This window comes from Musca autumnalis, unplaced genomic scaffold (genome assembly GCF_047663935.1).
Source record: "Musca autumnalis isolate F117 unplaced genomic scaffold, ASM4766393v1 scaffold_2, whole genome shotgun sequence".
NCBI classification, from domain to species: Eukaryota; Metazoa; Arthropoda; class Insecta; order Diptera; family Muscidae; genus Musca; species Musca autumnalis.
The window spans coordinates 68,993,756-69,020,190 of record NW_027411755.1 but is presented as its reverse complement, the minus strand read 5'-3'; the positions used below and the strand labels follow the sequence as shown (position 1 = coordinate 69,020,190).

General features: G+C 38.4%; 1 protein-coding gene across 14 annotated transcripts in view; it reads right to left on the bottom strand.

The window, feature by feature from the left end:
* The window catches only part of LOC141394046 (uncharacterized), a 247,630-nt gene that overhangs the window by 13,141 nt on the left and 208,054 nt on the right, over window positions 1-26,435 (bottom strand). For 8 of the 14 annotated variants that reach the window (XM_073967836.1, XM_073967842.1, XM_073967839.1 and 5 more), the window contains exons 5-7: window positions 23,407-23,882; window positions 23,221-23,303; window positions 12,134-13,486 (exon numbers count right to left, since the gene is read on the bottom strand). In XM_073967836.1, coding sequence (XP_073823937.1) covers window positions 12,134-13,486; window positions 23,221-23,303; window positions 23,407-23,882 — 1,912 coding nt within the window. The remainder of the gene's footprint in view (window positions 1-12,133; window positions 13,487-23,220; window positions 23,304-23,406; window positions 23,883-26,435) is intronic. The other 6 variants (XM_073967845.1, XM_073967847.1, XM_073967844.1 and 3 more) reach the window with 2 other exon arrangements.

Sequence of the window (26,435 nt, the reverse complement as noted above, 5' to 3'; positions counted from 1 at the left end):
TTGGACCTCAAGAGATACTCTGTTATTTATAGATGACCTCAAGAGGCCTTCTGATATCTATAGAAAACCTCAAGAAGCCTTCTGTTGTATATAGAAGACTGTAAGATGCCTTCTGTTGTCAACAGAAGACTTCCAGAGCCTTCTGTTGGGGAAAGAAGACCTCATGTGGCCTTCTGTTGTCTACTATACACCACAAGGTATCCTCTGTTGTCTATAGAAGATCTTATCCGGTCTTCTGATATCTATAGAAGACTTCAAGATGTCTTCTAATGACTATAGAGGACTTCAAGATGTCTTCTAATGACTATAGAGGACTTCAAGAGGCCTTCTGATATATATACAAGATCTCAAGAGGTGACTTAGGGCAGTTCATCCATCTGAGGAATATAAAAATATTGCCGTTAAATCCCCTGCAATATTGTTCACCACATGGACGGCATGAAATCCACATGGATTTCTATCACTAAATACCCACAGATATTGGACGCAAGCCACTGCTATTAACGACAGCATCAGAAGTACGAACAAGTACCGGTCTGTGGTAAGTAATGCGGCGCCAGTATGGTAGCAAACGATAGCGCTACGCTGTGGAAGAATATTCAAATCTGGCAAAATACCGAATTGAGAACTTCAACAGGGTGCATCGTCATGACACCAATGGACCATCTTTATGAGGAGACAAACCGGTACATCAACAAAACAACATGTTGTCGATGCAGTATCTAGTGGACAAGCTTCCCCATCTAGGAGAGAGAGAGGTCAAAAGGTATAACATATACCCTGCATGTGGATTGGAACCGCACGACACGCTGAATTTCACGTGTCTTCTGATTTTGTATGGACGCAGCCAGTCTAGGTTGCAGAATTTTTTAATCTGGGCACTGGAAAAAATGTACGAACGAACGTATTTGCCTTGCTGCAGCAACAAGAACCTTCGGTAAAAATGTCAAAACTATCAACTGAGGGAGGTACCGGGAAAAGTAGTCCGATATATTCCTTCCTGAGAGAAATATTACGATGTGAAAAGTTTGGACCAATGTCACACACTCTTATCGAAAATTATCTTGCCCACCCCAGCCATTCTAGTTAGACACAGTACGATTTATAGAACTTTTCGATCATTATAGCTCTGTTCCTTAACGTGCAAGAATCTTCAAGTTTTACCACTTTTTACTCGAAAAGCGTTCCTTTACTTCTGACACCATACAATTCATATGAGAGCAGTTTACAACTTTTGCTACTTTTGCCGGTTTTACCACTTTCAAAAGTAAAGGAACAGACCATATGTCAGGTATGGTCTTGCAAAAAATTATATCGTCGTAATCAGGAACGCAAGGATAACCTGCGATAAAAAAAAATCCAGAACGATCCTCAAACTGCACTTAATCATTTCATGAGAGAAGTAATAGCAGATGCTGTTCGATACAGACCTTATTGGAACATGAAACGTCCAGGATGAAAGTATACGATGTTCAAAGTGTCGAGTGGTCCGATTAGCCCATCTTCGAATTTGATGTAAGTTTGGCCAAATTATTACAAGTTTGGACCAAAGCAGTTGATCCGTTCGAGAATTATCGTGCGCACCAGCCAGCTTGGCAGTCATATAGACGGACGGACAGTGCTAAATCTACTCCAAATTGTCTCAAATGGATTTCGTCTAAAATCATTTCGATGAGGCAATTTTTTTTAATCTATCAAAGGATATATAAGCTCTTAGCCATTAAGCTGGGGGTATAAAAAGGGGCAACGACCTGCTATTTTAAAAATCCCCATTTATAAGTGAAATTGTATCTTCGAGATGACCCTCGAACATAAAATTATAAACAACTATGAAGAAAACAGGCTTGAATAAAATAAAATTATCCAAATATGATAATTTATCCATTTAAAGAATCTTTAATTTCGACACACACACAGTGCCACATACTAGTGGTTTGACCCCTATGAAACATTTTCCTTGAACAAAAATTATAATATTATCAAAGGATTTGTAAATTAAATTGAGTAAAGAAATTGCATTTGATAGCAATCCTTGTTAAAAAATATAATTTCATCAGAAAAAATATTAATTTTAGATCAATGGGAAAACGATGGCAATACAACTGTGTCGTCAACATGGTTTATGGTATTGCCACAAAAATAAAATGATGACGACGACAAGGGGAAAGAACAGGGAGACATCCTGGCGACATCGTAGCTGTTGTTGTTGTAATCTACAATCTGGGTCACAATAACAAACAACGGCCATTTCGAATTTTTTTAAATCAAGTGCAGCGAGAACATAAATTACTGGGTATGGAATGGTATGGGTTTGAGAGAGCTGTATGTGTGATGATATTTAAGGACATTTGGCAATGACAGAAAAACCATTGTAGAGGGGGTAGGGGGGCTTTGCTACGAAAAGTTCAACAATAAATCTATTTTGTATTTTTTGCTTTTGTTTTATTTTTCGATGCCGTAGAATGAACAATAGAAACATGTCTAAGAGCCTGAACTTGCTCAGTTGTTATACACCGGAAGGACACTATGTGTGATAGCAGCAACAATATGTACTTGCGGCGTTTGGTCGAATGGTGATTCTTGGGAGACAGATGACACAATATATTTCAGTGACACGGCATACACCACTTCAACAGACGCATATTCGTATGTGTTACATGCCATTGAAGCGTAACATTGAAAAGAACAGCAGAGCAAAGTAATTTTGTTCGGTAGCTTACATATATTGACTGAAAAGGACTAACTTTGACACAATTATATTGAGGTTGGTTTTTTTTGTGAATAAAAAAGAATGGACAGCAGATGAAATACTAAATCTAACAAAATGTTTAATATACCAAAAAGAGTTTAAAATCGAAACAATTTATGGTTGGCAAATAAAAAATCCACTCTATGGTGAAGATAAATATTAGAGATTTTTCGCTTGTAGTAGGACTAATAATAATAAAAATTTTAATTAAACAAAATCGATAACCTGAAAGAGTCTACTACTTTTGAAAAAATGTTCCTCTATAAATTTGTGAAAAAATTTAAAAGTAGTAGATTCTTTAAGCAATTATTTTCGAGAATAAAATTTGAGTCACAAAATTAAAATGTTCTTTCCCGTAACAAATTATCCCCTAATAAATAAGACAACCCCGTCCGTTGATCATAATCATAATAACATCAAATGACATTGTCTATATTTTTTAATTTTCAATTATATCTTTAAGGATTCAAACAATAATTCTCTATAATTTCCTTGCCTCTTAAACTGAGGATGAAAGAAACATACAAACGACAAAGATAATTGTCAAGGTGTTATATTTTTAAAGCTATGCAATATGACTGACACTAGAAGAAGGACGGCTGACACTCAGTGAACGTTGGTGTAGTGGTGCCGTAGTGTGTCAAGGTATAATAAAAGAAACAACATAACTAAAAAATAAAAAGAAAAATGGACATAACAAGACGAATTGTTTTAAAACGTAAAAATACACCAAACGTTGGACAAAACTTTAAGATAACCCCGTGTTAAGAAATATACAAACAGTTGTGAGTTGTAAACAAAAAGAATAAAAAAAAACAATATAAAAATAAAAGAAACAATTAACAACGAAACCAACAAAAACATTATTTTTAGCTTTCAAACACAAAAACAATAAAATTAAAAAATTTAAAACAATACAAAAGATATTTGAATATATATAAAACAATACAAAAATTATTTAAATATATAAGAAATTATTAGTATATGAAAAGTGTGCAGATTTTTGGTATAAATATATTTTCGGTAATGTTTATTTTGTACTTAAAGAATCCTATCATAGAAGAATTCAAGAACTTCTATTAAGAGTTTTCAAAAACAATTAAGTTTATTTTTAACGGCAATCGATTCAAAACCCTATGTATGTATATATCGTCACCATAAATGCCCGAAGACGTAACCCACAAAACCAAAACTTTACAGGAGAAGCAAAAAACGTTATAAAATTAAAAACTGTTTTACGGAATATTAATCTTATGAAGGCGAGTATATGGGATATTATCGATCATATACGAAGGGGAATAAGTAGTGAAACCAACACCGCTGAATTGCTAAGTTTTGAGATCCTCCATTACAACAAAATCTGCAATATTATCCCATTTTCCGAAATGCCATTTCTTGAATAGGATCGTTGTTTTTGAACGCAGAAGCTTGAAATTTTGCCAGAGCATGTATTTTAGCTTTATGTATCAGATTACGTCAAAAAACTAATTTCTATTTTCATGTCGGTTACGTCTTCGGGCATTTATGGTGACGATATGTAACCAAAATATTTTCCAAACAAGTAAAAAAATTTGTCGGTTTTACCAAAAGCCAACAAAAAATAATTAAAAAAAAAATTAGCGGAGAGTGTCACAGTTCGCCAGACATAACCATCGTGTCACCTGGTGTGACAAATGACGTCACCTGGCAACACGTGGTTTCTCTCAGGTCGGACCATCACCACATAATTGCCTCCTTCAGCAAACCGCCCGATTTCATCAGCTCCGAACGCCGCACTTTTATCAATCATGGGAAAGCTAATAGGCCTAGTTTTAGAGACTTCACTAATCACCACTTCAGAGATCTACCCAACGCTTCTGATGTTCGGTTAGCAAAAATGACATCATCATTGCTGCAGCCGCTCTTCATATACCTGCTGGTCGAATAACCGAAGATAAACCAAATTTCGTCGTACCAACCCAAGTGACCCCAGAGTCAGGGAGCTCACACTGGAAGTTAACAGATTGGTCGGTGAGCATAAGCAGAACAATAGTGTGATTCTCTATCTCACTTTTTTTTTTGAGTTACCGACAAAATCGGAAAAATTAAAGTGCTTATAATTTTGGTTATTAATTATAGTTTTCGGAAAGTTAACTTTTATTTGAACATTTCATTCATAATTTTGAGTTTGGTCCCTCTTTCATCTCAAATGGACACTGACCTCCTCGTGATGTCACCTGGGGAACTGCCTTTAACACCCGTTCACCCATAAGAACGTCAAAAACTTGAGTTTGGGCGTCGGGTTAGTAACCCTCCCATAGAAAAAACAGCCTACTATAAAAAAACGAAAGAAAGGAAAAACAAACCCCTCTAAAGTTGACGAACCCCGCAAACGTTTTAAGGACCATGATCTGCGAATCTGCACCTGGAATGTTCGCACTCTTTATAGAGAAGATGCAGTCTTCGCATTGGCAGACGTACTTGAAAAGTACAAGGCCGATATTACTGCCATACAGGAAATACGATGGATTCGGAAAGGCGTCACAACAACACCTAAAGGTGATGCACTGTATTATAGCTGCCATGACGTAAAGCATGGGTTTGGTTGCGGATTCGTAGTTAGTCGGAGACTAAAACATCTGGTATCAAGCTTCACCCCAGTGAATGAAAGCTAAATTCTTCAACATCTGCTTTATTTGCGCTCATGCTCCCACTGAAGAAAAGGACGAACAGACCAAAGATATGTATATTTTACGAGCGCTTAGAAGAAACATATGACCGTTGCCCTGCCCATGACATTAAAATCATTCTAGGCAATTTTAATGCCAAAATTGGAAAGGAGAATATCTTTGGCCCAACAGTCGGGAAATGCAGTCTCCACAGTGAAACATCTGACAATGGTATGAGGCTGATAGACTTTGCAGCGGCAAAAAACATGGTAGTTAGCAGTACCAGATTTAATCATCTCGATATTCACAAGGGCACCTGGCTGTTGTGATAGATGGAAGACATTCATCGAGCGTGTTGGATGTACGATCGTACCGAGGCGCAAACATTGATTCGGACCACTACCTTGTTGCAGCAAAGGTACGTACCCGTCTAAACGTTGTAAATAAAGCACGAACAGACACAACGCGGAAGTTGGACATCGATAGGCTGCAAACACAACAGATAGCCACAGCATATTCCACTCAACTAGCCCAATTGCTTAATGCGAGCACTCCTTGTCCCGATAACATAATACAATGGCAAAATATTGCCCACTCCATGCAAACTGCCGCAAAATCCATACTTGGATTCCAGAGACCTCCACCAAAGAATCCATGGTATGACCAGGAGTGTCGTGCTGTCACCGAAGAGAAAAATTGGGCATATAGGGCTACTTTACAATCCGTAGCAACGCGTAGCGCATGAGAGAGATACAGGGAGAAAAGGAGAGAGGAGAAACGTCTTTTTCGCAGGAAAAAGAGAGAGATGGAAAAGCGGGAGTGAGAAAAAATCGTGATGTACAGGATCCAGAATGAGGTCCGAAAATTCTACCAAAGAGTCAAGCATCAAACTGATGGCTTTGGTACAGGCACATCCTCCTGTAGAGACCAGCAAGGTAATTTGGTAACTGATACAGATAGTGTACTCAGGATATGGAAAGAACATTTTTCAAAACTGTTGGTATCCAATAGCAGCGAAAACGACGAAGATACCACAGTCCCAATCCCAGAAGATGGTATTGAATGTATACCGCCCAGCCAAGATGAGGTAAAGACAGCAATAAATCGGCTGAAGAATAATAAGGCAGCAGGAGCCGATGGCTTACCAGCCGAGCTGTTCAAAACCGGAGGCGACACGCTGATAAAGAGTATTCATCAGCTAGTTAGCACCATCTGGCAGGAACAACAAGTACCCGACGATTGGAACCTGAGTATCCTGTGCCCCGTCCACAAGATGGGAGATAAGACTGTATGCTCTAACTATAGGGGCATAAGTCTGCTCCCTATTGCCTACAAGATCGTGTCAGGGATATTGTGCGAACGACTAAAGCCTATGGTCAACGAGATAATTGAACCATACCAATGCGGCTTTAGACCTGGCAAGTCCACCATTGACCAGATATTTACCCTGCGGCAAATCCTGGAGAAGACCCAAGAGATGCAGATCGACACCTACCACCTCTTTGTCGATTATAAAGCTGCCTTCGCAGGCCGCTGCGTTTAAAGGTATTCCAAGCCATGTCTGAATTTAGTATCCCGCAAAGCTCATCCGGCTTTCTAAAATGACTTTAACTGACACGATGTCCTCAGTTAAAATAGGAAAGAACCTCTCCGAAGAGTTTGGTACCAAAAGAGGCTTCAGACAAGGAGACAGCCTTTCGTGTGATCTCTTCAACATCCTGCTGGAAAAGGTTGTACGAGAGGCAAACGTCAAAAGAAGTGGCACAATCTACACCAATAGTCACATGTTACTTGCTTATGCTGATGATATAGACATCATGGGCCGATCAGTAAAAGAAGTAACTGATACCTTTGTAAAGGTCGAAGGAGAATCTGCTAAAGTGGGTCTGGCGGTAAACGGTGAGTAGACCAAGTTGATGGTGTCGATGCGTAATGCGTCCATTGAGCTCGGACCGACTGTGGAAGTTGGTTCCTATAATATTGAGGTAGTAAAAGACTTCGTCTACCTCGGCACATCCGTAAACACAACAAACGAAATCAGTTGTGAAATAAAAAGAAGAATTTTATTGGCCAACAGATGCTACTTTGGTTTAAGTAAGCGCAGTTTAAAAACAAAGCCACATCTCGTCAAACAAAAATAACGCTCTACAAAACACTGTTACAACCCGTACTGATGTATGGCTCCGAAGCCTGGGTACTTGCGCAAGCAGACATAGCAGTGCTTGGTGTGTTTGAGAGAAAAATTCTTCGAAAGATCTACGGACCAATCTGCGTAGACGGTGAATATCGACGTCACATGAACCACGAGCTGTATCTGCTATTAAACGTATCGAGATGCAGCGATTGAGTTGGCTAGGCCATATCATAAGAATGAGCGATGATGAACCCGCTAAAAAGGCGTATAAATACGGACCGCTTGGCGGTGCACGCAGAATTGGCAGGCCAAGGAATAGATGGCGCAAACAAGTGGATGATGAGATGAAAAGGCGCGGTATTCCAGAGTGCGAAGCAACAAATATAGAGAATTGGAGATCTTTTCTTAGTTCGGTCTACGGAACAAATGTTCTGTAATGGGCCAGCTAAGTAAGTAGTAAGTAATATTGGCTTGCATTTCCAGAGTATTTCAGTCATGAACAACTTCTCTACAAGCGCTGTCGATTAACCGTTCGGACTCGGCAATAAGAAGTAGAGCCAATGGCGGTTATTCTGTATTTTCGTCGTTTCAACTTATAGGAGAAACTGAGAAAAAAAACTCAAGGGGAATTTACGTTCAGAAGAACCCGGAACATGAATCAGCGTACACTCAATGATACGAGAGATGATATGCACCTGTTCAACGAAAGGGTTGTAACTCAATTTTTTTTTTTTATTTTTCAGTAGAGACAACAAGTTGGTTATATAGTGAGCGTGAAGGACCAAACTCCGATAGAATTAGCCAATAATATCAAAGAGCGTGGTATTCAATATTGGCAAGAAATATATGGAAATTGAATTCTCGGGACAAATGACACTGAGCATTTGTCCCGAGACAAATCTTGGCCATAACATTAATTTCCATATTTTAATCTTAACAAGTAGGAAAAGCGTTAAGTTCGGTCGGACCGAACTTTTTATACCCTCCACCACAAATTTCAGCCATTTCCGTGGATTAATGTGGCCACAACCTTCAAAATACCGAAAATCGGAAGGTACCGTCCTATGGGGGCTGTATGATGGCGTGGACCTATACCTACAAATTTCTGGGGGACCAAAACCTTCAAAATACCGAAAATCGGGAGATATCGTCCTATGGGGGCTATATCAAAACGTGGACCTATATAAACATTTTATGGTGGAAATGTTTCTTAGCCTCTGGAAACACAAAATACAAAGTTACAACCGATTCCGTTGTAAAATGGGACTAATACATTCAAAATATATTAAAATGACGCGTACTTTATATGGGGCGTTATATGGGGGCTATACCGAAACGTGGACCTATATAAACCAACTTTGGTAGGAATGTTTTTTGGTCTCTAGAGACACAAAATACCAAATTACAACCAATTCGGTGGTAAAATGGGAAAAATATCTTAAAAATTCCTTAAAACGACGACGCGTCACGCGCCATTTTGTATGGGGGCTACACGAAAGTGTGGACCTATACCAAAAGTCCTACGTACATATAATAGATTTTCCTAAAATGTCATCCACCTACGTCAATCCGTTCGGACGCTAGAGTGATTTCCACAGACGGACGGACATGGCTATATCGATGTAGAATTGCACGCTGATCAAGAATATATATAGTTTGTGGGGTCTACAATGATTATTTCGAGTAGTTACAAACGGAGTGAGAAACTTAATATACCCCCATCCTATGGTGGAGGGTATAAAAAAACATACGATCATCATTGGCAATGACATAGTCAGATTACCACACTAGATACACCTGATGAGCGCTTCTAACTAAAGTGAGAAACATGTAGTGTAGTAGTTTGTGATGACAATTTATCTGACATTCGTTTTCATTTACAAAAACCTTCTGATGAAATCAGCTCGTCTCGAAAGAGAAAAATAACTAAATTAAAAAAATAATACTTTTTAACCTGAGAACAAGTAAAAAAGTATCAGTCGGCTTTGCCGACAGAGATATACTCTCAGCCTGTGTATATTGAAAAATTTTTTTCCCAAAATACGTATGTATTTAGGGGGTTTTAAAAATGTTGGGCATTTGGACCGAAAAAAATGTTGATTAGGATTAAAGATCAAAAGTTTTTCGGAGGAGATACCACAAGGAATGGATCGACATTGACCGTTATGGAAGTGAATCTCCAGCCACAACATATGGTGCCATAGGGGGTTTTTACACTCTTCGGGCTGTTTGCACAAGAAGTATGGACTTGCCCCTAAAAAAAACTTTTACCATGGTAACTGAGGCAGCGAATGCAAGTTGCTTCAACAAAAATCAAAGTGATTCGATATTAGGTCTTAAAGTCAACTTATCCGCAATTTTGTGTGGGAGGTACCAGAAGGGGACAATAGTCCATATTTGAACCTGAATTATATCTATATATCTATAGATATATTAGGATGTGTCAATTCGGCCACTTCAAGAGTTACCGTACGAACAAATTTTCCGAACATTTTTGAACTTTTGTGGGGGAGGTACCTGAAGGAGTGGACCGATATGGCTTATCTTCAAACTTAAACTATGTTTTGACAAAATATTACTAAGGCCATATTTTAGACCGAATCGGCAGATCCGTTCGAGAGTTATCTTGCGCTCCAACCACCTCACATGGTGTCATAGGGGTTTTTTGCAACTTTCATGCTATTTTCTCAGGAAGTATGGACTTGCCCCTGATGAAACTTGTACCGTCGTATGGAGGGCAGTGAATACAAGTTGCTGAAACAAAAATCAAAGCGATTCGAAAGATGGCCCTAAACTGAACTTTTCCGAAATTTTGTGTGGGAGGTACCCGAAGGAGTGGGCCTATTGTGACCATATTGGAACCTCATCTATGTCTGGTAGAAAGTTCACGATGTGTAAAGTATGGAGCAGATCGGTTACTTACTTTAAGAGTTATCGTTAGCACAATTTTTCCGAACATTTTCGAACTTATGTGGGGGAGGTACCGGAAGGAGTGGACCGATATAACCCATCTTCGAACTTAAACTAAGTTTGGACAAAATATTACGAAAGCCGAAATTTGAACCGAATCGGTTCATCCGTTCGAGAGTTATCGTGCGCTCCAGCCAGCAGGACAGACAGACAGACGGACGGACATGGCTAGATCGACTCCAAATTGTCTGAAACACATTTCGTCCAAACATACTTGGGGTCTAAAACCATTATTTCGATGAGGCACATTTTCAACGTATCAAAGTGTATATACCCTCCTTAGTCTAAAGGCTGAGGGTATAAAAATACATTGATGACTCTTAAAAGAAGTTTGTTGCACAAGGGAAAAATATCATGACCATGACAATGGACGCCGCCTACCGAATCTTTTTTAAAACAAAGTTTAAATAAATCAAACCAAAATTTAAAATGTTAGTATAATTTGAGTGCTGTATCCAAAAAAGTACCATAGGTGCTGTTATTATTATTTGGTTAATATTTTTTCGCTCTCCATAGAACTAAACTAACTAAATATAACGATTAGCCTAAAAAACGATACTAAATTAATATCTACCTTATTTTAGTCTTACATTTATATGACAGAAGAAAGGTATGAAAAGATAACAAGAAAAAAGTGAGAGATCGAGCTATAATGCTCTTGAAACCACAAACATACTACGATTTTTAACGGAGTTATTAGTGAGTGAAAGAATAAGGGATAGAGAGCTTTTTGTAATGATTTAATGAAGAAATCTAAAACAGTGTTCTAAAGAGAATAAAAGTGGATTCCATATACAATTATTTGAAAAGACGGAAAAGTAAGATTTTCTAGCAGGAATTGCCGCAAAATTTTGTTGCCGTTGAGAATGGGAAAATAACTGCAACTGCATTTAAATTAATTTTGAAAGGAAAACATATGAATTTAAATTAATTTTGAAACATCTTAATACGTAGCCTTCTCAACAGCGACTGAATCAAATAAGGGTAAGGGTAACGTATTCGTAAAGGCGCGTCACGCGGCTGATCAAGTCCGATTACTTGTGCCATTTCCACTTGGTGTTGGGTGAGCTTATTAAGAGCTGAGAGAGTTCCCCGTATTCATAACCTCTCTTCTTAGAATCTGCTAAGTGCAATCTGAAAATGCGACATCTTCTTTCAAATATATTGTATGACTAAAGCAATCCACACTTTTTCTCTTGCCGAACACTGGCTAGGGAGACAGACACGAAAGTTTCATAATAAATGAAATTTGTGACTTTAAGGGATAGTGGTAAAAATTTGTCTTTCCTGTACTATCAGCATAAATCCCACTCTTCTTAATTTTGAAAGTTTTCGTGTCTGCCTACCCAGCGATAAAATTTATTTTAAAAGAGAGTAACAATTTCAACAGATTAGCATAAATAATTCAATGTGTCTAAAATTCTATCATAGGGAGTATTGGGTAAATGTGCAGTTTTGAATTTGTTTTTGAAACTATAATTAATTAAAAGCATTTGTTTTGATGATTTGTTTACAATAACTTTCTTTTTCTGAGACAAGACTTTAAACACTACGAGGTATGTAAGTAGAAGATGGATAAACAAAATAGATGACGTTAAACGTTAATTTGTCATCTCTAGCTTTTTTACCAACCTCATTAACTCATAAACACCGGCGTTGTGATTGGAATGTCTGGTCGCTGCTTCTTCCGAGCCGGTCATTTCACTGTTGTATTGGCCGCCCACCAATCCGAATGATTGACGAAATGGTGTAGAACTTTTCAATAGAGTTCGACGATAGGCTCTTTCAAAGGGTGTTCGGGACATAAAGGATGCATCGACTGCCTGCTGGGTTAACATAAATTTACCCATACGATCCTGTGAGTATAATTCATTTAGAGAGCTGTGGGATTGATGATTTTGCGGGGTGTGGGCACCATCTACACAATCATAATTGAGAAGACGTGCCACAGCATAAGATGGCGCGGCGGCCTTTTCCGCCGACTGTGTTTCCAGCGGGAAATTGGGTCTCCTTCCAGAGGTCGGCGTTAAAAACGGATCTGGTTCTATACGTTCGGTGACCACATCAGGTATTGTGCCCATTGAACGCATTTTCTGTATGGGAAAATGCATAATGGCTGCTGCTGGGTTTTGCTGAGGTTGGGGTGAGTCGAACTCGGTGCCAATAAATTTGGCATTACCCACTTTGGTATGTTTAACAAAAAGTTTTCCCGAATTTGTTGATGACGTGGAACTTTTGCGATGTTGAAAATTAAAACGATATTTCTCTTCCAAACGTTGTTCTCGAATTTGTTGGAATTCGGCACGCACCTGTTCTTCCGAATAATCATCAAAACAAAGATTATTTAAAGATTTCATTTTTGGTATTTGCGTGCGTTCTCTTTCGGCCAGCAGTTTGAGACGTCTTGGTGAATTACGATCCAGCTCCTGGGAGGCTTTGTGAAACTCCATTTCCAATATGGAGAGGTTTTCCATTGATTTGATTTTGGCCACTCTGGGTGTGTGGAAATTTTCATCCAACCCCGAATCATCGGCTGTTTCACTTTCACTATCTCCGCCGCCGCCTCCACGTTGATTGAGATCTGAATCCCGCGAACCATATTGGCTGTTGCTGTTTACACTACGATATGTGGGTGAAGGTGTGTTCAAATAATTCATACTATACACTGAATTGGCGGACAAGGGTGGTGGTGAGGGCATTTCATTGAGGGGTGTACGAAAATCGTCCATGGCAAAATCTTCACGGCCGGAACAATTGGGTGTCTGGAAAGCCAATTCATCACTTTCATCGATATTTATCACAGCAATGCCGCCGCAGCCCTTAGTAACCACCCCACCACCACCACCGGTAATTCCATCAATTTCATTGTCCACAATAGTTGGCGGGGGATTGTGATATTTTAAAGTTGGTATATGTAAGCGCATAGCATTCATAGCCCTCTGATTAAGTCTATTCAGAAGAGAAACGGATTTGCTGAATCTAAGTCTGTGTGTGTTTGGGTGGTTTTGTTGTTTGGATATTGGATTGCGAAAGGATTTGAGTTTTGGTAAAGAGGTTATGTTTTTTTTTTGTTTACCAATACCATTATTTTGTGAGGGGGTGCAGCGTAAGGATTGGATATTTTTTGGTGTTGTTTGTTTTTGTTTGTTAACACACAAATCAATTGTTAAGAAAAATAAAAATAAGAAAATAAAATAGAAAAAATAAATAATTTAAACAAAAAAATCTAAAAATAAAAAATAAACTTACAAAATACTATAAACAAATTTTTTACTATATACAAAATAACAAGTTATTAACCCAGCTATCCAAAAACCACAAAGGAGAAGTAGGGGAAGAGGTTAAAACACATAATTTGTATTAAAATAAAAATATATATTCACACTACCACCATATATAAGAAAAAAATTATTTTAATTTTTTTTTTCAAAAATTGATATCCTTTTAACATGGCATCCGAAGTGATCTTCAATAAGGAATATGACCTCATAAGTCACATTCTATTAAGAAGGTTACTCTCGAAATCGGTCTTAAAGATAATTTACTATAGAGATAATGACCTCAAATATCATCTTCTTCAGAAAATATGACCTCAAAAGTCATGAACTCAGATGTCTATGGATAAACCGTATACCGTCAACATAACCGATAACCTTTTTCCCAAAATCTTGTTGCCTAGCTTGGACGTATCAACATGCCGACAAAATATCAAGACTTTATATTAACGATTTTGTACGTTCCGAATAAGTGCTTACCTATTCCTAATACATTTGATTTGGATTAGAGCGTAAAAGTGTTAAACTTTTGCGGAGTACCTAATAGTACCATTTTGAAAGTGGATCTTGTTTTGGGATACATTACCTTCGTATATAAACCCTCTGGAGGGTTTACATACATTCGGAAGAAATTTTACGATGTGCAAATAGGATATACCGTATCCAGTTTCAATGTAGGCGCATCAAAATGATTCCAGAGTAGCCTTAAACTGCACCTTTCCGAAATGTTGTGTGGGATTCGAACCTGATCTATGTCTAGTACAAATAATAAGATGCGCAAAATGTTTACCATCGAGAGTTATCGGGCGCACAATTTTAACAAAAAGTTCTGAAATTTTGTGCGGGAGGTATCTGAAGGAGTGGTCCGATATGTTCCATTTTCGAACTTAAACTAAGTTTAGACAAAATATTACGAAGGCCAAATTTTAGACCGAACCGTTCGGGAGTTACCGCGTTCTCCAGCCAGCCAGACAAATAGACGGACGGGTATTGCTAAATCGACTCCATATTGTCGGAAACGGATTTCGTCCAAACATACTTGGGATCTAAACCCATATTTCAATGAGGCACATTTTTATCGTTATTTTAGCCTAAAGTCTGAGGGCATAAGAGTGACCTTAGCATCTACTTCATAAGAAAAGAGGTCATATTTTCTAGAGAAGCCGCCATTAAAGTCCAATATTCAAAAAAGAAGACGACTTTAGAGGTCATATTTTATTTAGAAGTTTACCTTATGTAGAAGACTACCTTAGACGTTTCCTTCTATGTAGATGACAATTGTCGTCGTCTTCTTCACAGAAGATGACCACTAAGAGAAGACGACATTATGTTAAAGTCGATCTTGGAGGTCATCTTCTATATCGAAGACTACCTTAGAGGTCAACCTCTATGTAGAAGAGAATCTTGGAGGTCATCATCTATGTAAATCTATTCTATATAGAAGACGACCTTAGAGGTAATCAAATATGTAGAAGGCGTCTATAGAGGTGATCTTCCATTGAGAAGACGACTTTAGAGGGTTACCTCTAAAGAGAGCACGATTTTAGAGGTGAGCTGCTACATAGCAGATGATCTTAGAGGTCAGCTGCCACATAGCAGATGACCTTGCGGCAATCTTCTTTAAAGAAAGTACTTCTATTAAGAAAAGTAGTTGATATTCTATAGAGAAGACGACGTAAGAGGTAATATTCTGAGGAGACGACAAGCTCATTAGAAGTCAGTCCCCTCAACAACAGTCGCACACAGCAGTTAACATCAGCCGTTGCTGTTCCAATCCCCGAAAATGCATCCTCTTTGCAATAGACCCCGAGGTAAGAACGGTGCTTGAAACCAAGTTCAACAACAACTGCAACTTACAGCTTTCTGATGGTTACAAACTATTGAAGCAGGATAGGAACAAAAGTGGAGGTGGGGGATTAACTTTCCTATTGCACTAGTCTGTTCAATACAGACCTGTCTCGCTTGAACCTGGTTCTTATGACCCGTATAAGGAATGTATGTGGGTGGCAATCAGGTGTGTAACTGCAGAGGTAGAGTTGCTTAACGTATACAACCCCCCGATAAATAGCTGTACTCCAGTCTTGGGGGACTTTAATGCTCATCATGCTTTGTGGCATTCAGTCCTAGGCTATGACCAGAGGCGTATAGTGCTGGCTGAGCAGATTGATAGCTTTATTTTGAACGGTGAACTAGGACGCCCCTACGGAAAGTGTCATAGTTTTCGCCAGATATAACCATCGTGGCACATGATCTGAAAAATGACGCCACCTAGCTACCCGTCGTTTCCTTTGAGTCAGACCATCTCCCCATAATTATCTCCATCAGCAGACCGACCGATTTCATTACATTTGAACGCCGCACTTTTATCAATCATAAACCTGCTGGTCGAATACCCGAAGTGAGATCAAATTTTACTGCAGAGGGGACGGTAATAGCAAATGAGCGTGGTGGGCTTCGTTGTGCAAACGCCAGTGACCCCAGAGTCAGGGATCTCACACTAGAAGTTAACAGGTTGGTCGGTGAGCATAAGCGGAACAAGTGGCTAAATCATCTGAAGAGTTGCAACTCTAACCCTGAAAAGAAGCAAAATAGGACCTCAGTTGGTGTTGTTATAGCACAGAAATGGTTGGTAGTCGCCCGCTGAAACACTATGGTTTCGGGTCAATCCGGTACGAAAGAACCCGCTACCGTGGGTTTGATAAGTCGCGTTTGGCAACGTTACGCTGACTTATCCGAAGAGGTGCGCAAGTTATGTTAATCGACAGTTTGTCAAGCACACTGGGAGTGACAGGGCAAAGAGAAGAGTACTACGTCGCATTAGATCTCTTCCTACAATAGATGATGCTGCAAATGCCATCAGGTTCGCTAAATTATCCAAAGCGTTAGGCCCTGATGGAATCTTCATGGCAATACAGCTAGCCACCCATATCGTTCCTGAAGTCTGGCAAATTGGCAAGATGGTCCCGCTGCTGAAACCATGTAAGGATGCTAGCAAAGGTGACTCGTACAGACCGATTTCGCTTTTGTCGCCCATTGAAAAGACTCGTGAGGCACTACTCCAGTTGTCGATCATCAGCATAGGTTCTGTAAGCACCACAGCGCTACACGCTATCTCCACACATATTTGTCGAGGACTTAACCAGAACAAGCCGTGCGATAGAACAGTGATGGGGTGGCGCTCGACTTATCAAAAGGCTTTGATATGTCAAGCACTCCCCGCTGTTTGAAGATATTGAGCAAGCTACCATCCGTCCAATTTTGAAACGTTGGATAATCAATTATATGTGTGGATGCCAGTCGTACACGGAATTCAGGAACAAGATGATCGAGTACCATAGAGTGAAACAGGAAGTTCCCTAAGGCCGTGTGATATTTCCGCAACTATTTACCCTATACACTTATGGAATTCTACACCCCTCAGAAGGCATAGTGATCGTAATGTATGGGGATGATTGTACAATCTTGGAGTCAGGTACATTCCCTGATGTCATTTGTGGAAGTCTGAACTCCGATTTGACTGATTTTACCAACTTTTGGTACCCGAGGAATATGTAAATATACGCCCACTTTGTTCACCACAGGAGTCAGGTACATTCCCTGATGTCATTTGTGGAAGGCTGAACTCCAATTTCACTGATCTTACCAACTTTTTGTACCCGAGGGATATGTAAATATACGCCACTTAATCTACGTCCACTTTGTTCACCACTGAGTTAAATGTCGTGGTCGATGGTAGCGGAATCCCGACTAATAACAACCCCTAAGATTCTAGAGGTCACATTTGACAACATGTTTACTTCGTCCACGCATGCCTCAGCGAAGCCCCTAGCAGGTAGCACTTGGGGTGAAGATAAAAAACCTTATTGGCAACATGCATCATGTGCGGCACCAGTGTGGCCCGCGAATATAAATGCAACGCGATGGGAAAATATTCACACATGTCAGAATCCCGCATTGAGAACTGCAGCAGCGTGCCTCCTCATGTCTTCAGTGGACCATCTACATGACACATTGGTTTTGTCTCAACTAAGTTCGGGACCATCTACATGATACATTGGGTTTGTCTCAACTACGCTCGGGATGGTGAAACTTTTGCGAAACTTTTGTCCAGCATGCAAAACAGGGCCGCACGACTCACTAAACTTTTTCAACTGCCCTGTCAATCTTTCTGAACTAACTCCCGTAGTTTTGTGGTTACACCTCATTGATGCAGCTTCATTCCTGGAACTGGAATCTTCTATAGAAAGGTGACCATAGAGGTCGTCATTAGAAGATGACTATAGAGAAAACTAACTTAAAGATTATCTTCCACAGAGAAGACAATCTCAGAAGCCACCTTCCATAGACTTGAACATTTAATTTGTTATCTTCAAGCAGATTCGGGTAGATGACCTTTACGTTTGTGTTTACATTTATTGACCTCATTAGTCGTCTCTCTCGAAGAATTCAAATTTTCTGCACAAATTAAAGATAATATCTTGGAATTTATGTTATTTAAGTTTCAAAGAACTTTTCCCACTACTGTTATTTATTTGACAAGTAAATATGGTTCAATGTCATATTTATAAATTCCAATATGAATGAATTAAATTAAAAACAAAAACAAGAATAATAATATTAAAGAACAAAGACCCCTGCAAAGTTATGGTTCAAGGTCAAAAATATTATTTGAGTTTCGTTGAATTAAATTTAAGAAGAAAAACACAACAACTTAAGTAATAAATTATTTCAAGATTATGCCGAAAAGAAGATCCCCTTTAAGTTCATTTTTGAGAATAAAAACACATAAATTTTGGAAAATCGTATTTCGTTTACTTTGGAATAAATGTGTTTCCCCCCCACCCACAAGGTTGATTGTTTTCAATCAGTAAAAGAAGAAAATGTGTTTTCATCGTTTCAATAAATTTTTTGGGGTTTATGTTTTGCTCAGCCAAACCATGACCAAATTATACGATACTTCCCCTTACGGATTGAACCCCCAACCACTTTGACTTGGGGGTGGTTGTCTGGTGGCTATCAATTGAAAATTTTGCACTTGCAAAGAAACAAATTCTAAACACATGAAAACCATAACCATCATCTATGTCTGATTTCTTTCTTTCATTTTGAATTTACTTAGACCAAGACCAAGAAAATATGAAGGCGCCAATTTGATGAAGATTTTGCACATTATTCTTAATTTTTTGTTATTGTTGGGTTTGTTTCTTGTCGATTCTATAAGTTTGTTTTTGCAATAAACGCACATTACAAGGCAGAGGAGAATATTGATGCACATAAACAAATTTTAATAACCCGCAGAATTTAAATTTTCTAATGGCAACAACAATGTCGATGAGAGTAGTGAAAGGAAAGAGGGTAGGGCACATTTTTATTGCAACGAACCATCATCAAAATACTTTGTAATTTACATTTTTGAATAGTTGCCAAAGAATTTGAAAAACTGCAACGTATTACAATATTATTATCCGATTACATAGAGAGGTGCATCAAAAACTGCGATAAAATAATTGGAGCAAAATATGCGACCTTAAACTTTCTAAACAAAAAAACATTTTTAAAGATTTGAAATTTTAGGAGAACAAAAAAATATATTAGAACAATTTAGAATTTTGCAAATATAAGTATTTTGATTCAAATTTTAAAGTCTATTAAAGATTAGGTAGATTGTTGTAAACACATTATGAATACTTTTGTACCTTATATGTATTTGTAATGGGAAATGGTTTCACAGTTCCATCTGGTAGAACAAAATTTCCTAAATTTTTTATCGCCGATATTTTTTCAATAATTCAATCTCAATTAACTGAGAGTAATGCATCCTAAAACTTCTCTACAAGTGGTGTCTTAGGACACGCGGTTCGGACTCGGCGATAAACTGTATGTCCCATATCATTGAGCTTAATATGAATCGCGGTGCACTCATGAGAGAGAAGTCTCCCTTGTCCCGTATGGGATGTTTGTGGAATAATTATTTCGATATTATATTTCGATTTCCTCTTTTAATCTGTCTGTTACTGGGTGCCTGGACACTACGAAATTGCTCATGAGCTGACGTAGTCCTCTAGCATAATTGTGGATATATGTATCTGTACTTTCTTCATAGTGTCTTCAAACTTGACAACAAAGATCAAACTAATCAAATTGGGTAAACTAAATTGTAGGGTACCGAGACATATTTGGCCGGTTATACTTCCCTACTCCTGCTAAGTATCTTAGAATCTGCTACATCAGTGTCTAATGGTACCCAACAAAAGCACAGGCTATTGGTTGACAGTAAAAACCTATCCATATCATTCATACCAACCATTGACCCACGAATAATTGTTAAGAAATAAGAAATTCTGATATCGATAGAAGACTTCAAGAGACAAGTGACTATAGAAGACCTTAGCAGGTTTTCTGATATATAAAGAAGACCTCAAATGGCCTTAATCTGTCTACATTAGTCCTCAAGAGATTCTCTGCATCGAAATCTGATATCTATATAAGACCTCAAGAGACCTTCTGTTTACAATAGAAGGCCTAAACAGGTCTTGTGGCATCTATACTTCCAGAGCCTTCTGATGTCGATTGATTATCTACTATAGACCTAAGGAGATCCTGTGTTGTCTAAAGAAGACCTCAAGAGCCTGACTATATAGCTGACTTAGTGCAGTTCTTCCATCTGAGGAATATGTAAATATCCGTGGTTAAATTCCTCGCCACTCTGTTCACCACCTGTACGTCCGAAATGAGGCTCTCCTTGATCATAACTACCCTAATCAAGTCACCTGTCGGTAGAAACCTTGTCAACCTCTTACAAAGCAATAGGACGGTCTGTGGTAAGCAATGTTAGCGCCTCGCAGTGGAAACATATTCAAACCCATCAGAATATCAACCTGAGGACTGCAACAGGGTGACTCCTCATGACACCAGTGGACCATCTTCATGAGGTCACAAAGGTTTTGCCGATACATCAGCGCAACATTATGTTGTCTTGGGTGTTATCTTCATGAGGATCCCTACCACAACTTAATGGAGAGACTTCCACCCACCCCCACCCAGGCACGTCATGAGAGATCTTCATAATCTGTAGAGATAGGTCTAAATATATAAGCGATAACCTCTAGATAAACGAGCTTATCAGACAGGCTTCAATAACATTCATACAGATGCAGTGGCGCAGGCAGTACAAATGTGCATTAGCTGTATAGGACATATTAAACAACTTTACTTTAAGTTGTACAACTTACAACCTTAACATGAGCAATCTAAAGCACTCTTCAGCCGGATTTTAATGCTGTCCGGTATATTCCAACCCTTTATATTAAGGTTCAGTGACAGGCATTCAGAGGTGATCTGAGCCTAAGAGAACTACATATGCGGCGATGCTCACGGCTAATGCATGCAAACGTTCTGCAACGGATATGTAGCCAGGTAGGACTAAGTGACAGAGGATGTGAAATCGTTATTTCGCGAACTCCGTTCTTAGTTACAGTTGACGAATTCATCCCGGATAGTTTAGCCATTTTCACTGATGGGTTGAAGATAGAGAAACGGGCGGGCGTTGGGGCTTGGCGATAACTGCAGTTTTTTCAGGCAGAAGTTTTGGCAGAGTTGTTTAGCTTCTTAGTGTAAATGACGGGGTTTGCAGGAAGAGTGATCACGGTATGCCTTACCCCTTGGTAAACATCTCATCTTTTCAGAAAGATCACAAGTGGGTCTGTCAAAAAACGTCAGCTGCGCATCCTATAACCTAACCTAACAGTCTACAATAATGGCTATTGCGGATCCTATAGCCTATCCTAGGCCCAGGCAATAGTATTAAATGTATATCGTCCAGATGGAATAGCGCCAAGGTAGCCATTTATCTGTTAGTTATTTATCAGTTAGCAGCGTCTGGCATGTATGGAAGTTTTCCAACTTTTTTGCGATTACTTACTCAGGCCGCCATCCTATAAAAGGTGATCTTTCACAGGGCATCTCTTTTACGTTGACAGCGCCGTCAGCCAAAACTGTCGCCTTCTGCTTTGTGGTACGAAACTTCCAAAATAGGCACGCTTAATGTTTATATCAATGGGTTGAATAACTGCCATCTGGGTTATACTCTTTACATTTTGGATAGCAATAGGCATATGGAACTTCTGAAGTTATGCCCAAATGAACTTTAACAGTATTCGCAAACCATTTCACCAATTTCATAGTCTATCAACATGCAATACATTCAGTGGACTTAGTCCAACCGTGAAAGTTGAAACTAAAATTGTAAGGCTATTAATGACCCAATCTACCTATAAGAATGAATGATGATTTCCCCACTAGAAGATCATATGAACACAGAATAGAGTACACCGGGTTTTCTAAATAGGAAACACAAATTAAAGAATTGACGGAGCTGGAAATCTATTTATAGTTTGATTTCAGTATGGGGTCATCTATATAAGTAACTTTATTACTAAGGCAGAACTATTCCATGTCACCAGATGGCTGAGAAACCATTCCTTAAAAAAAATCTTTGACTAGAGACCAATTTTTTATATTTCATTTCAAAAAATTTCAACAGATATCGATGTCCACTCTCGTGAGAGGCTATTCTACAATACAAAAATATCCATAAATTAGTTTAATTAATTAATTTTTGCTAGACAAATAAAAGCCTTGCTCAAGAACCCAAAGAATTCTAAGAAAATTTTTACAAAAATCAATCAAAGCTACATAAAAATACATATTAAACCTAGAGCAAAAATAGTTGTACAACAATTTGTATTACTTATGGAAAATGCACACAAAAGTTATTTAAAATAACACTCTTAGTTTATTTACGTCAGCTAATTTATAGGTATCTGTTATTCTTTCTTAAAGAAAGTTATTTATAGAGAGAAGTAATGATGAAGATGAGAGAGCATAATTAGTTTCATGTTTAAAGACAGTGTTCTGCTGTGTTTGTTGTTCAAGTAGTGTCAAAAGTTGGTTTGTGTAATTGGTTTTTAGTAGTACACATCATGTTAAAGGTATTTTTAGTACATTATTTTTTGAGGTTATGTTGTTAAGTTTTTTTTTGGTTTGTAAATTATGTACAAAAGTGTGTTGGTTGGTTGGTTTCGTATTGCTTTGTGTTTTTGTGTTTGTTTTGGCGGCGAATGATATTCGAATTGAGTAGTGGAAGAAAACGGAAAAAAAGAAATATAAACTAAACAATATATTTGAAAGGGAATTGTCGTTATTCCCCGTAGTTTTAGCTTTCTTTGGTTTTCTTATTTTTTCATTGCTTTCCAAAGCATAGCAAAAAAATTGGAAAGTTAAAAAAGGAGAAAAAAGAAACTAAAATTGTCTATATAAAACAAATAATCTAAAGAAAACTAAAAAAGGCTAAGGAAACATAAAATATTTACTATTTTTAAGAAATAATATAAACTTAAAATGGGAAACAGATTTGCTTCACAGGAAGGAACATCTAAAGCTTACCTTGCATGCCCTGAGTCACCCTCAGAACTTTGACGAGAATGCTGACTGTGCGAAAAACTACTATAACCGGAACCTTTTGACATCTGGAAAAGAGAAAAAAGAAAAACAAACAATTAGATATTAAATGAAAAACTTTGTTTTATTTATAGAAAAAAATATTTCTTTTATTTTGTTTTATCCACTTACTTGACTAGTATTACTGGAATTTCTTGAATGGCCCATTTCAAGGCCTGGAACAGTGGCACCCGATGTTGTTAAACCACCTCCTATCGATGCTGTGGTGCCACAATTATTGCTGCCAATAATACCAACACCAATGCCACCACCACCAACATTTATGCTACCACCAACACTACCGCCGCCGCCACCACCACTGCCACCCGTACCACCAATGCCACCATATGTTTGTTGTGCATTCGTTAGTGAAACACCTGGAACTAGAGTTGCAACAGATGATGATGATGGTGGGTAGGAAGATGATGGCAAATGCTGTTGATTGTTTTGTTGTTGCTGTTGTTGATGCTGTTGCTGCTGCTGTTGTTGTTGCAATTGTTGCTGTTGCAAGAATAAAGCATCGGATGTTAGTGTAATGGCAGATTCCGATGATTCAGAATGTCCAGAATCGGTAACAATGGAAGCTATTACATGTTGGGGATCTGAATCTGAAAAAAGAAAGTGGGGAATAAGAGAAAGGAATAAACATTTAGAAACAAATAAATCCAATTTGAAGCAGCCCATGTAGTAAGCTCAAGGGCAATATTTTTTAAGGATTCGCAAACTGTATTTTTGTCAGGGATGGATAAGTTTCACACCGTGGTGAAGCATGTAACAAAGGTTATTGTGGGTAGCTATGAGGCTTCCTTTAGATAGTCGATTGAGAGAGTGTCAAGGACGTAGCCAGATTCCGTTGGGTACTTTCGAAGGACCCCAAATTCATTCACGATAACTTAAGAATTGAGTCCCATATGTCCAAAACTTTACACATCATAAAATATCTTCCAAACGTACATCAAGTTCGATGATGGTCTATATCGCACAACACTTTAGGGTGCCTCCCTCACAAAAGTTCAAGAATTCTTGCACAAGGGCTTTTCGATGATAGTTTTGACATTTTTATCGAATCCTTGTTGTTCTAGCAACGCAAATATGTTCGTCGACCACCGACCAATATGTTCAGGAGGGCCTCATTTCAGCCGTCCAGGTGGTCAACCAACATTGTGCAAGGAAGGCTTCTTGAGCTCTTCTATAGAAATCAGAAGGCCTCTTGAGCTCTTCTATAGATATCAGAAGGTCCGTTGAGGCCTTCTGTAGATAACAAAAGGCCACTTGAGGTCTTCTATAGACAACAGAAGGCCCTGAAAGTCTTTTGTTGACAACAGAAGGCTTATTGAGGGTTTCTATAGTAAACAGAATGTGTCTTGAGGTCTTCTATAGATATCAGAAGGCCTCCCTTGTGGTCTATAGTAGACAACAGAAGACCAATTGAGGTCTTCTGTTGACAACAGAAGGCCACTTGAGATCTTATATCGAAAACAGAAGGCTCTGAAGGTCTTCTGTTGACAAAAGAAGGCATATTTAAGTCTTTGATTTACAACAAAAGGCTTCTTGAGGACTTCTATAGATATCAGAAGACTTTTTAAGGTCCTCTGTAAACATCAGAAGACCTTTTGAGGTCTTCTATAGTCAACAGAGGATCTCTTGAAGTCTTTAGTAGATAACAGAAGGTCACTTGAGTTCTTCTATCGACAACATAAAGCTCTGGAAATCTTCTGTTGACAATATAAGGTCTCTTGCAGTCTTATATAGTCAACACCAAAGCCTTTTGAGGTCTTCTATAGATATCAGAAGATATATTAAGGTCTTCTAAAGTCTGCAGAAGGTCTCTTGAGGTCTTCCATATATATACCAGAAGACATTTTAACGTCTTCTATAGACAACAGAGGATCTCTTGAGAAATAAAGTAGACAACATAAGGCCAGTTGAGCCCTTCTCATCACTTCCAAATGGCTTTCTATGAAATGAAGATAAATGTGCAACGAAATGATGTTGTTTAAGTGTTCTATAGTCAATACAAAGCCTTTTGAGGTTTTCTATATACACATATAACTGAAGACCTGTTAAGGTCTTGTATAGTCAGCAGAAGACCTCTTGAAGTCTTCTATAGATATCAGAAGACCTGCTAAAGTCTTGTGTAAACAACAAATAATCTCTTGAGGTCTATAGTAGGCTACAGAAGGGCACTTAAGGTTTTCTGTATACCACAGAAGGCTCTTGAAGATTTGAAGGCTCATCGACGATAGTAACCTACGCCAAATTCGTACAATCATCCGCATACATTATATTTCCGGAGATATCGCCCGCCTTGGGGAACTCCGTGCTTCTCTCTAAAGGTCTTTTACCTCTTATTTCTGAATTCTACAAACATCTGGAGTCCACACATATAGTCGATTTTCCAATATTTCGAACATGGCATAGTTGACGGTATTAAATGCTTTCGATAGGTTAAGAGCCATCATAGGTGTTCTTCACAGCAGTCTTCTATAGAATAGAATGCCTCCACAAGGGGCTTCCATAGAATGGAAAGCCTCTGCATGAGGATTCTATACAAGAGTCTTCTATATGAGGCTTCTATACAATAAAAGGCCTCCATGGGAGGCTTCCCTAGAATAGAAATAGGAAGCTTCTATGCAACAGAAGATCTCAATAAGAAAACACCTCTATAGGAGGTTTTTATAGTTTATAAGGCCTCCACAGCACGCTTTTATGGGATAGATGGCCTCCATAAGAGCCTTCTGTAGGATAGGAGCCTTTTATTGGCTAGAAAGCCTCCATAGAAGGCTTTTATAGGTTAGAAAGCCTTCACAAACACGCTTCTATGGACCCCAATAAGCGTACATTTTTAAATTTGATTGCTTAAGCTGGAGTATTTTTAAAGAATATTTTTTTCATGGACCCCAATAAGCGTGGATTTTGAAAGAATATTTTTTTCTTAGACCTCAATATGCGTGAATTTTAAACGAATATTTTTTTAATGGACCACAATAAGCGTGGATTTTTAAGAATATTTTTTTACGGACCCCAATAAGCGTGGATTTTTTAAGAATATTTTTTTACGGACCCAAATAAGCGTGGATTTTTTAAGAATATTTTTTTACGGACCCCAAAAAGCGTGGATTTTTTAAGAATATGTTTTTACGAACCCCAATAAGCGTGGA